We start from the raw sequence: 12301 nt of genomic DNA on the forward strand, positions 1-12301 counted from the left end.
GATAATTGTTCGAGCATTGATTTGAATGAAAATTTGCTTGATTTGCCGTCTAATCGTAATAGTACCTCCAATGTCAAATATACAGTGCAATGCGTATTCCAAGCAAAAGAGTCGGGCCAATCTCCAAATTATCAACAATCCGTTGTAAACCCAAAACCGAGAATCAGGATCAGTCATAGAGGGGCGATATCCAGTTCCGTGCGCGTGGGTGTGTAGGGAATCAAGTTCACGACCTCTCATCAAGAAGGCCAAGCTCTCTTCGCAGATGACCCTCGAGTGAGAATATTGGACGAGCAATTCAGAGCCCAGCTCTAAATCATATCTCACAATTCATCAATTTATAACCGCACCTTCACATCCACACAAGGGAGCGTCCACTCCTGCCGACCCAGCAAACTGCGCAGCCATTCCAGACCCACGCCAGTCCACTCCTCCGACCTTGATTCCACACCAAGTTTTTGCTGTGCACTTTCTAGTGCAGCTCCAGCCAATGCTTTGGCGGTTGAGTTGAAGGTATCGAAGACGAAGCCGGCGAGGCTGTCACCTGGCAAAGGCGCCTCCATGGTGGTGTTGCCTGAAACGAAGCTATCGGCGGATGCGGAACTGTAGCGCGGGGCGAACCAGTTACTGCGGAGATCGAATATGCATCGATCAGACCAGTGGCAGGATGATACGAAGAGGATGAGGAGGAGGGCGGAGCAGTAGATGCATGGTCGGTGGATGATGTAGGTGAGGGCGATGAAGGAGATGATGAATAGAGGGGAGGCGTTGGTGGGTATAAATAGCAGAGGGAGCCAACTGTTGATATCCGAAGAAAATGATTAGATTCCGGTCTAGTCCATGGTCGTTGACCTATCTTGAATGTCGAGTTGGACGTGCTTACCTGCGGAGACAGAACATGGTGGATGACGCCAGCCCACGGTGGGAGCTGGGCCGACTGGTGATGTGCTTGAGACGAGAGTGTATGCAGAGGAAATTCTCTATCCGAGACTGATGTTATTCACAGACAGCCATGTGAGATGCAGATGATGGGTAGAGGATATTCTGTGAAGTGATCAGAGTCGAAGGCGCAGCGGCGATCAGCCCAAGCCAGACGGAAAGTCGGGCCCCAGATCATTATACGTCCGTACGGTAATTACCGTAATTAACCTACCTCAGCCACGGCACCCAGCCACTGCGGCGTTTTACTTCTCCAATTTGACCGTCACATCCTTTTCATCTCGCACAACCACCGCCTCGCTCTTCTTTCTTCCTCCTCAATAACCGCCCATCCTTCCGTTCGCAACCAACCCAATTTCGTCACTTCCCTTTTCTGCTTCATCTTGACTGGCTAGTACTCCCCTTATCCTCTCGAAAGAGAGCTATTTGAGAGCTTGTAAAGCTTGGTTTTCGTGCGGAGGTCGCCTGTTATCCACGGCGCGCGGCAGAAATGTCCACCCCGAATGATCTCCAGGCCCTGCTGGCCAGCATTCGCCCGCGGCCTTCGCCATCGAATGTTCCTGGTCAAGAGAATCCTCACTATCAGCGGGCCCAGCAGCCTTACCAGCAGCCGCCCTATCCTCCGGGCATGTTCCCTCCTCATCCACAACAACAACACCAGCAGCAGCCGTACGATGGCCAGAGCTTCCCCCATCCCCATCTGCACGGTTATCACCATCCTTCGGTTTCCTCGGCCATTCACAGCCCTTCTCCTGTGAACACGCCGCCGCACCACGGCTCGGACATCCTCAGTCCTAATGTGCCGACCCCCGTGCTGAGTGGCAGCAGCAGCCATACGCGCCGCCGCCACCTCGCCAGCAAAGCAACCAGGATAGTGCTGCAAGCCTGCTCAACCTGCTGAGATTCAGCCAGGGTCCTGGTGCTGCTCCCCAGCCAGCTCCTCCCGTTGCCCCCGAGCAGCCTCGCTCTCCCCCAGTTCAGGAGCCGACCCCGTCGCACGGACGAAACATTTCCGCGTCAGACTTGGTAGCTTCTCTGTTCGGCCAGAAGGCGATCCCTGCAGAGCCCTCGCCAGTTCCCGCCGTTGCACCGGCACCGGTGCCCTCTGCTCAGCCTGAGGGTCCTAGTGAAAACACCCAGGACATGCTACTCCGTCTGCTCAACCGGGCCCAGCCTGGTCCAGCTGTAGTAGAGGCGCCTGCTTTGGTTCCCACTGCTCAGCCAACCCCTCCTCAGCAAGCTCCTAGTGGACCTGCTCCTGACCAGGGTAACAACGGCATTGTCATGGAAGTACTGGATACCGATCCTGAGGAGACTGCGATTCCGGAAACGGTTGCATCTCCCTCCAAGGACTCCATGTTCACCTATGTTAACCCGTTCGACCAGCTGGCTGCCATCTCCCCTCGTAACAAGTCTCCGCAGCCCAAGTCTGATAACGAGACTCCAGTTGTGGAAGTTACTAAGAAGGAGAAGGTCAATGTCACTGCTACTATTGAACCTCCTGTCGCTCCTCAAGTGGTGCAGCCTCCGAAGCGCAACCAGTCCCCTGTGTTGGAACCCGAACAGCGCCAGGCTATGAATGATGTCGTCAGTCGTCTCGTGGGTGAAATTGGACGCACCATCAACGGAACTGAGTCCGCTCAGCGTGAGGTTGAGTTGGACATTGATGTTCCTGCCACCCAGTCTGGGGAGCCTGAAGAGCTTCTCGCGGCGATCCGCAACCACATGCGGGAGACAATCACTAGAGTCGACGATGTTCGCACCGAGGTTGAGAACCAGGAGAAGCAGCCCGAAACGGATAGCGAGTCTGTCAAGGAGACTAAGGAGATTGAGGAGACTGTCACTGACAGTATCCCGACTCCTGTTGTCCAGAGCGCCAACGAAACTGCCGAGGCTCTGGCTGATAGCTGGGAGAGCGCTGAAGACAGCGCCGAAAAGGACGAGGAACGTGTCGTATCTGTTCACAACTTCCCCCTGCGACCCTTCATTTCCATCACCGTGAAGCCATCTGCTGCTAAGCTTGTGGATTTCCGTGACGACGGCATCATGGACATTGCCCGTCTCAAGAAGGAGTTTGACCAGTTGGATCGCTCGCTCACCGCAGCGACCTCGGACTACATTGTGTATGCCCTTGCTAAGACAGGTGGTATCAGAATCATTCGTCAGGATGACGGAAGTGACCGACAGGTCTTCCGTGCTACCCGTGACCGCGTGTTCAATGTTGCTCTCTGCACCACTCACGCCACATCTGGCCAGTCCGACGTCCAGGCTATCCTTGGCATTGGTGTCAGCGGTGCCGTCTACTGGGCGTTGATTTCCCGAGCCGGAAAGGACCTGTTCGAGCTGGATGCTCTGGAAAGCGAAAGCTTGATCTTCCCGCCCTTCCCTGCCTCTGACGAGAACACTTCTGGCGGCCAGCTGAAAACGCGGGCCAAGCGAAGCTCTCGTCACCCTGATCTCTTTGCTATTGGTCGCGGCAAGAACATCTATGTTATCTCTCCTCAGGCGGCTATGTCTGCTACCTACGGTGTCGTCGGTTCCCAGCGCACCGTCAACACCGAGAAGTTCTTCAAGGAGCGTGCATTGAAGATCTCGACTGGCAAGGCTGGAAAGGACTTTGCCTTCAGTGACGATGACACTGTCATTGCCTCCCTCGACAAGACCGGTCGTTTACGTTTCTGGGATATCAGTGATATCCTGGATAACCCCTCTTTCCTCGAGGGTCAGGCCCCCACGGAGGTTCGGGTGCCTCTCAACACTTTCGTCACCGGCTCGCCTGCTGAGAAGTCTTGGCCTACCTCGGTGCTGTTCCTCGACAAGCTGCGCCCCTACTCGCGTGCTATGGCGCTACGCTACGTTCTCGTCGGCCTCAAGCAGAACCACACCTTGCAGCTCTGGGACATTGGGCTTGGCAAGGCCGTGGAGGAGGTCAAGTTCCCCCACGAGAACGAGTCGGACGCTATCTGCAGCGTCGCGTACCACCCGGCATCGGGCATTATTGTCGTTGGCCACCCCACGCGCAACTCGATTTACTTCGTTCACCTGTCTGCACCCCGCTATAACCTGCCGGCTATGTCCCAGGCAGCTTTCATCAAGGCTGCTACCGATAAGGACAGCACTCTCCCTAAGCCCGATTCGACTGCTTGCTTGAGCGGAATCCGGGAGATCTCTCTTGGTTCCAAGGGTCAACTGCGAAGCCTGGAGCTTCTGCCGATCACCAAGTCTGCCGCTGATAAGCGGGGTACTGAGGAGACTGGCTTGTTCGAGTTGTACGTTATGCATTCGCGTGGTGTTACCTGCCTGAACATCAAGAAGGAGGATCTGGGATGGACCGAGGACAACAAGGTCTCCCGTGCCATTGATGGTTTGGAGGCTGGTTCTATTGAGATCTCTGATCTCCAGACCTTCCCTGCCTATGTCACTGATGACCCCTCTGTCAATGGTGACACTGCGTCCACTCCATCCCGCTCTGCCAAGGAGGCCGCCGTCAAGAAGACGGAGACCGTTGAATCGACTGCTGGTGTTGTCCCATCGCGTAACGCGTCGCCTACCAAGGCTGCTGGCAAGAAGAAGGTTGCTGAGGAGGCTGTCAAGGATCAAACTGAGGCGCCAGGCATCGCTGAGAAGTCTGACAAAAAGAAGAAGAAGAAGGCACCTGCCGTCACTTCTGAGACGAATGTGAAGGCTAAGGAGCCCACTGCCACAGTTGGTGTTGAACCTCTTCCTGCTTCCAAGGACAACGAGTTCCTTCCCTCTGCAACTCCCACCATGACTGCCAACGACGCTACTGAGCGCGCAATCCCGGCTGGCTTCGCCTCTGGCCAGGCCAACGCCCGCCTCAGTGATGAGGCTCTGAACAAGCACCTGGAGAGCCTTCAGAGCAGCGTCTCCGATGAGTTCAACAAGAGCCTTGGCCGCGAATTCGAGTCACTCTACCGTCGCTTCGACGAGGACCGCCGCAGCTGGGACGCTGCCTCGTCCGCGAAACAAGACCAAGTGCTCCGCCTCGTCTCCAGCACCCTGTCCGATAACGTGGAGAAGAACCTGGCCCGCATCGTGTCCACCAGTATCCAGACTGAGGTTGTCCCCGCCATCGGCGATGCCACCTCTGCCGCTGTTGGCAAGCAAATCGGTGCCGCCGTGTCTCAGCAGCTTGGCGGTGCACTCAACGATGAGCTCCGTCAGGCCCTGCCCAAGGCTGTCAACGCTGCCCTGCAGCAGCCTGCTGTGATGAAGACCATCTCGGACTCTGTCATCCAGAAGTTGTCGCCACGCCTCGATGCTCTCATCCAAGGTGCCATCACGCCTGTGGTGGAGAATGGGTCTCGCAGTGCTCAGAAGGTTGAGGCTGACCTTGACCGGCTGTTCCGCTCCCAGGCGAAGCACTACGAGGCTCAGCGCCAGAGCGATCATGCCAAGATTGACCAGCTGTCCGCTGCCCTGCAGGAACTCTCAGGCAAGGTTACCACTCTGCTTGGCCAACAGGCACCGGCCCAGCCCTCGGGTGATTCCGAGATGAACGCCATTATGAAGCTGTTCTTTGAGGAAGGTAAATACGAAGCAGCTACTCTGAAGGTATGTTATTTCCCCGCGCTTTTAGCATAGGAGACTGTGACTAACGCTATCTTCCTCATAGTGGATCGAATCCAGCCGCCAGGCCGACCTCTTCGACCTCCTTTTCACTCGCATCGACCCGGAGTATATGCTTAACCTGAATGTGATGCTCAACCTCTCGGTTGCCGTGGCTGTAACCGTCTCCCTGAACACCAATATCAGCAAGCGCCTCAAGTGGCTGGAGACCGTCCTCACCATGGTTGATCCCGAATCTCGCCAGGTAAGCTTCAATACTTATACCCTTGATATTCGTTACTAACGCGGTTCTTCCTTTAGAACGCCAACATGCGCGTCTCTCTCATCATGAATGAGGACCTGCGCCAGGTTGTTCCCATCACCATGAACAAGCTCGCTCAGCGCCTGCACGGCTTCTACATCACTGCCACGCAGGAGACCAACCAGCTGAACAAGGCAAGCCCGGCGCTTGTTGACTGGGTTGTCCGAATGATCCAGTTCACGCGCAAGATCCTCGGCGACTACACTGCACCTGTTTAGTAAACGAGTGCTGTTTACAGCCGCCTGACTATTATGTTTTCCCACACGCATCACCGGAGTCAACTTTACCTTTGTGCATGATGTGCTACGATATTTGATGCATGAAACACAACAAACCACGCATGGAATGAATGGAGATGATACGCCCGGAGGAACGTGGATATGGGCATGAATGTGAATGTGAATTGCAATATGCTCTCATTAATGCCTGATCTAATTGGGAACTCGGCTTCAAAATTGCTGACGAGCTTCCCAACGACGAGCTCTTTCATGTTAATGGATAATACCGCGCGACCGGATTGAGCATGTTTTTCTTTTCTTTTTGATGTGCAATAGCGGTGGACGTGGGGTTTGAAAGTTCTTCTCAAAGAATTTCTGGACTCTTTCTTGTCTGCTAATCTTGTTTTGAAATTTTGATTTTTTTTTCGTTCTTTATCAATACCTTCTCTGGTAGTGATAACTGTATCAATGCATGGCGTTCGGTTCATCATGAACTTTCCTTGTATCAATCTTTGCGCTCTGGTCGAGCACTCGCCCTTGTCAAGTGTGATCTCTTTCAGATGTACGCTGAGGAATATCTATTTCTGTCCCTGAAGTAATGGCCTACATGATTTACATTTTCTGAATTCCCTTGTGGCGTGTTCCTCCAATACTTCTACTACCAAAAATGGCCTATCTCGTCTACTCATGTTACAAGAATCAGCTATACAATGCCGATGGCGAATACCAAAGACATCCACATATTGGATCGAGAATCAATCTGAGATTAATTTGAGATGGTACAAACAATGCCACGCTCCTTACACACCAAAGACTTCCTTGTTAGCCACAGCCCACTCCTCCAGACTGGTGACCTGCCCAGCATACTTCTTCAGGTTCAGAGATCCCTCCGTATACCTTCCCACATCATACTGCCTAGAGCCCCCGCTTGCAGGAGCCAAAGACTTAACCAAAGGCCCCGCCACAAACTCAGGTAGGCCATTCTCAATCAAGATCTTGGTACCCTCCTCCTCATCCACCTCGGTGACTTTGACATCTTTGCCAATCGCCCTGCCAAAGATACCCATAGCATCCCCCTGAGACACCAACTTCGGTCCACAAAGAGGGATAAAGTTCCGGTCTTCCGCTCCAGACGTCGCCTGAATTCCCTGGACAAGCAGCTTTCCAGCAATACGGCCAATATCACCCGGAGAAATCCAGTCAAAAGTGCTATCCGGATACGCAATCTTGACTTCCCCCTCGCGGATCATACCGGCCCACCACTTCGCATTGGTATTGAAGAATGCCGGTCGAACAGCGACGTAGCCATCCGCGCCGAAAACCTCTTCCAGGTTAATCTCAACCTGTCCATGTATATACGCGACGGTATTGCTCTGCTCGATACTTCGGAGATCTCCATGAACGCCGAAACTGCTCAAAAACACCACGAATTCAATACCGGAAGCCTTGAGCGCTTCGATGGTGCCTCGCATGTGGTCCGGACTTCCATAGGTAAGGTATATAAAGGCATGTTTGGCTCCGGTTGTGCGAACGGCTGCTTCGATGGTGTCGGGTTTGGTGAGATCGGCGTGGACTCTTTCGAAGGATCCGGATTTCTCTTGGTCTGCTGTTATACCTGGGATAGGCTTTTGGGTGTCACGTAGTGCGAGCACTACCTTTGCGCCGAGTTCTGCTGCGGTGATGGCTGCGGCGGAGCCGACGTGGCCGGTAGGTCCGAAGACGATGGTGGTAGGAGAGGACATTGTGTGAACTGTTGAGCTTGGCTGTGGTGAATTTGTATGTATTTGATCTGGATATTAAAACTGACAGCTTCACGGTCCTGTTTTTATACATTCTCGAGTGAACAGCCATCGGCAAGTCGGAGGCCGATGAGGACTGTCGGGCTTTACATTTCCGACTTTACTCATGAAGAAGGGGGTCTTAAATGAATGTCTCGTAATATAAAGTTATCAAATGCTCCAATAGGAGCTACGAAGCATGTACTTGTCGTATAGGCTTGGCCCACCACAAGCTGTCAGCTTGCTTTGAAATCAGGGTGGGGGCTTGTCCGAAATACGAGCTCTAAAGACAGCTTACCTTGATGGATCCGCTAAATACTAGGTGTGAACCGGTGTTTTCTAGCTCCGATTCGGTCCAATATTCTAGAATGAGTAGTAGCTTAAAGAATATAGATGTATCATTGGAGCTTATAATGTGGGTCAAATGCGATTGACCCGTCGGGTATATCCATGATGCCGAACCTGTTGAAGGGATAGAAGTATTACAAATCTGGGCCTTGCCATATTATACGAGGTACGTAGAGTATCTCATTCAATCATTCTTGACTGAACAAGGTTGCAATGCTGTCCTTGTATTTCTGAGAATGTGTCGTGACCATATATGAAGGTTTACTTGTGAAACCAATTTTAAGACAATCCTCATGGTAGCTTGGCTGAAGGGCGAACATCAATAAATCACTGGAAGTAACCTACGGATACGTTATTCTTCAAATTTGTTATTATCGTTGCTATTCCTACAACTCTTTATCTTTCTCGCAAGAATTGCGTATGCGGTTTTATGCAGTATGTGTATTAATTGATGTAGTGCTAATTGTCTAAGCTAGATAGTGTGTTTTTGATTCTTTCCCGTTATGGCCCGATTGAAGATATTCGAAAGAGCTCTGACATTTTGTGTCAGTGGTAGTACGTGGCCAGCACGTCATACTATAATTTCCATAGGTATCATTGGCTATCTTTATAATTGTAGGTGCGGGGAATGTTACCCTTGACTTGGGGGCCTGATTTTCCCAGCCCCCCTGAGGTCTTGACTTGGCTTTCTTGGCCAACATCATAACTTTAGCAAGAAGCCAGTCTAGCTATCATACTCGTTGGCTTAAGCTTGAGTCAAAGTCAACATGTTCGCCCTTGACATCTTCCAGAGGCTTTACACCGTTATCTATCCCCCAACTCCACCTAAAAATGATGATGCTATTCGGATCGGGTTGCTAGGAGCTTCGAAGATCGCGTTTGTATTTCCAGGTACCAGGCATTGAGAGAAATATCGGCTAATAATAATGTACACCCGTGATAGACCTTTCGTGGTAGTGAATCCAGCCAGGTCCCACCCGGATGTCATCGTGGCAGCTGTCGCAGCTCGCGATAGTGAACGCGCCAAAAAGTATGCTACGGCACATGGGATTCCTATTGTGCACTCATCTTACCAAGGTTTGAACACACTATTTTTCAATAAGGCCATACTGTGCATGGACTGATCTGTGATGGTTCACACAGAAATGCTAGATGACCCATCGATCGATGCAATCTACATTGCTCTGCCAAACGGCCTGCACTACGAATGGGCCCTACGATCGATTCGTGCAGGAAAACATGTTCTTCTCGAGAAACCATCATGCTCAAATGCTATTGAGGCAAAGAAGCTGTTCAATCATCCATTGATAACTGCTCAGAATGCCCCTGTTCTTCTGGAAGCCTTCCACTATCAATTCCACCCAGCCTGGCAGACGTATCTCTCGGAGGTTCGTAAATCGCCTGGAGCCATCAAATCCATTTATGGTGAATTTTTTGTTTCACCGGGTATTTTGGGGCCTGACGATATTCGCTTCAAATATGGCCTGGCTGGTGGTTGCATGATGGACGTGGGAACATATCCTCTTTCCTCTGTTCGCCAAATTCTGGGACGTGACAAGATCCTTGAGCCAACTAGTGTCAGCTACCGGGGATTACCACCTGGAGCCGATGGAACAGTCACTGAGCCCCAGATTGATGAGGCAGTCGATGTCACATACCGCACAACTGACTCGATCGATATCCTCGTACGCGGAGACCAGGTCGCGGAAGGAAACTGGCCTTCCTTTTTCCCAGCGTCGTGGACCCGGAAGTTACCTTCTTTCTATTGGCCGAAGAACTCTGTTACTTTTGAGCCGGTGCTTGCTGACACGTCGAATGACGAGGGGAGCCAGCACTTTGTGCAACGGACCTTGACCATGCGGAATTTTATAATTCCAACTTTCTACCATCGGATTGATATCTCGGATGAGCATACCCTGCGACGCGGAGATGAAATAACCAAGACCTGGAATGAGACAACTTACAAAACGGCATACAACTGGCCCGAAGGAGACAAGCGTGCCGCAGTATACAAAGACTGGTGGACTTCATATCGCTGTCAGTTGGAAGAATTTGTGAATCGAGTCAAGGGTCGTGAGGGATCTGGTGTGTGGGTTGATGGAGCAGAGAGTATTGCGCAGATGGAGGCCATTGATCGAACATATGAGAAAGCTGGATTGCAGATTCGGCCGACCAGTACATTCGAGTTGTAGTGGATTGTGGTATCTTGGACTTTGATGGGTTATTTAAATCGTCGTCTACGTCGTAGTAACTCAAATGGAAGCTTCTTTGAAAACTTCTTGCTCCTGATGCGGATTTCAAACCCCTTTGTTTGAGACGGACACTTTTACTAGACGTAGTGCTGTCGTCTAGCTTGCTGACAGGGAAATAAGGACAAACAGGGAACCGGGTATGTAGGCCCACTTCAAGACAGTCAGGTAGTTGAACATTGACTGTTTATAAATCTATCGACATCATAATTTCTCCATCTTCATCCGGTGGTGCAGTCTCCTTAAATCCAAGTTTTTGATAAAACTTATACGGCGAATCCTCGGGTTTCACATTCTTGAGTGGATTGTCGCTCGTTTTCCCCTCTGGTGGAGTTGACATCACCCCCAACGTCTTAGCACGAGGATTATGTTGCCGTATGTGTGCGATGGCGAATTCCACACCCCGCTGACCGTACCCAAGACCCTGATACCGGCCATCAATCATGAACCGCCAGATATAATAAGCCTCATCAGGATCCCATATCGCCATCATAAGCATACCGACAAGTGTTTCGTCGGCATAGATGCCTCGTACCCATGCGTCTTCAGAGTAATGAGCTTCACAGAGAGACCATACGTTTGGTGCGAGGTTGCCTGTCTGGCCGGGCTTGAGGCTTAAATTCGCTACTGCACGCCAATTGTCCTCGGTGACTTCGCGAAACGTGAGAGTTGAGTCCCTGGTGGGAGCGGGGTTGCTGGGAGTATCGGTCATAGTTTTGGGCACTTTCAGATGAAGAAGTTGAACAAGAAAACACTGGCCTGGACCCTCCGCCGCGAGCTCCCCTCTTTAAATGGTCAGTTATAAGTGTAGGCAACAAGATTTGAAACGCCGTATTATCATTCAATTCTGGGTGTGACTCACGGGTTCTTCAAGTGAGATTTTAAGGCCGCCCGCAGGCTTTATGCGTGCTTGCGAAGCTTTGTTGTTTCTAACTGGGGAGGAAGGTCTGCCTTAAGATTCAGATTTGGGGTCCCTGGAGTCCATTCAGTCATCCTATAATTAATGCATGACTTCCTACCGGTACTCAAGCTGCGCTGTATAACCCGTCAGTGGAAGTAGCCACTACCGAGAGGACCTTGGGCCTCAAAAGATAACTCTATCAGAGAAACGACCTAGGGATATGACAACAAGGTAAATTATTAAGCAGGTTAAAGACAATGAACGACTATCGATATGTCTCGTTTTCCTTGATCTCTATCCCACCATTTCTCGTATCTCGGAAGGTTAGCTCCAGGCGCTGACCCATATCCCAAACTTGCACAGGCTCGCTGAAAACGCGGGTAGTAGAAATTCCTGCGCCTGTGTTTTCAAGGATTTCAGTTGGTGTTGATTGCATGGCCAGTGCCACAATCTCCGGGATTGAATCCCAGCTAGATGAGCTCCAGCCCGTCCAAAACGTGTAGATGGTGTGCGGCACGACCATCACGCAGTAAATGAGCAGCACGATTATCGCCGTGATAGTTGTGCTCCTGCTAGAAGCATATGCATATCCATTAGCGGTCGCGGTAGTAGTGAACTTGGTCATATTGGTGGTGTCAACACCTGACATGTTCCATAGGATACCTCCTTTCCCCAGCGCGCCTGGACCTTGAGGCATAAGGGCTTTCACCCAGGCAGGTGCGCAGTATTGCCCTGGGGTGACAGAGCCTTGGACCATGGCCCAAGGACTCACATTCGTTAATCCATTAGTCCCCATAGCCGCAAGAATCGCTTCCACGACATCGCCGAATGCATCGTGGGTTTGATCCGAACTTCTTCCACCAGGCCCCACGTTCCATGCGCTGGCTGAGACTACCATCTCTTCCAGCAGAACCAGCACTAACTCATCTGATACCACGACTGGTGAGAGCGAGGCTTAGTACAAAATTGGCTGGGTT

The 12301-nt window shown here is 51.5% G+C and overlaps 6 protein-coding genes across 6 annotated transcripts; 2 read left to right on the forward strand and 4 right to left on the reverse strand.

The window, feature by feature from the left end:
* Nucleotides 1-338: 338 nt before the first annotated feature.
* N7496_010259 (uncharacterized protein) lies at nt 339-900 on the reverse strand (the record flags this gene model as incomplete). The annotated part of the gene is made up of 2 exons (XM_056703172.1): nt 339-798; nt 884-900. The coding sequence occupies 2 exons, from the start codon at nt 898-900 to the stop codon at nt 339-341; spliced, it is 477 nt and encodes a 158-aa protein (XP_056552172.1).
* Nucleotides 901-1429: 529 nt separating this feature from the next.
* On the forward strand, nt 1430-6048 carry N7496_010260 (uncharacterized protein; the record flags this gene model as incomplete). The annotated part of the gene is made up of 4 exons (XM_056703173.1): nt 1430-1738; nt 1798-5514; nt 5576-5773; nt 5830-6048. The coding sequence occupies 4 exons, from the start codon at nt 1430-1432 to the stop codon at nt 6046-6048; spliced, it is 4443 nt and encodes a 1480-aa protein (XP_056552173.1).
* Nucleotides 6049-6848: 800 nt separating this feature from the next.
* N7496_010261 (NmrA-like family protein) lies at nt 6849-7790 on the reverse strand (the record flags this gene model as incomplete). The annotated part of the gene is made up of 1 exon (XM_056703174.1): nt 6849-7790. The coding sequence occupies one exon, from the start codon at nt 7788-7790 to the stop codon at nt 6849-6851; it is 942 nt and encodes a 313-aa protein (XP_056552174.1).
* Nucleotides 7791-8941: 1151 nt separating this feature from the next.
* N7496_010262 (Gfo/Idh/MocA family protein) lies at nt 8942-10366 on the forward strand (the record flags this gene model as incomplete). Its single annotated transcript, XM_056703175.1, has 3 exons — nt 8942-9051; nt 9118-9251; nt 9318-10366. The coding sequence occupies 3 exons, from the start codon at nt 8942-8944 to the stop codon at nt 10364-10366; spliced, it is 1293 nt and encodes a 430-aa protein (XP_056552175.1).
* A 244-nt stretch (nt 10367-10610) lies between these two features.
* N7496_010263 (GNAT family N-acetyltransferase) lies at nt 10611-11135 on the reverse strand (the record flags this gene model as incomplete). The annotated part of the gene is made up of 1 exon (XM_056703176.1): nt 10611-11135. One exon carries the CDS (start codon nt 11133-11135, stop codon nt 10611-10613), a length of 525 nt encoding a protein of 174 aa, XP_056552176.1.
* Nucleotides 11136-11589: 454 nt separating this feature from the next.
* On the reverse strand, nt 11590-12222 carry N7496_010264 (uncharacterized protein; the record flags this gene model as incomplete). The annotated part of the gene is made up of 1 exon (XM_056703177.1): nt 11590-12222. One exon carries the CDS (start codon nt 12220-12222, stop codon nt 11590-11592), a length of 633 nt encoding a protein of 210 aa, XP_056552177.1.
* Nucleotides 12223-12301: the final 79 nt, after the last annotated feature.

The sequence above is a fragment of the Penicillium cataractarum genome (genome assembly GCF_028827025.1).
Source record: "Penicillium cataractarum strain IBT 29864 chromosome Unknown utg000008l, whole genome shotgun sequence".
NCBI lineage: Eukaryota > Fungi > Ascomycota > Eurotiomycetes > Eurotiales > Aspergillaceae > Penicillium > Penicillium cataractarum.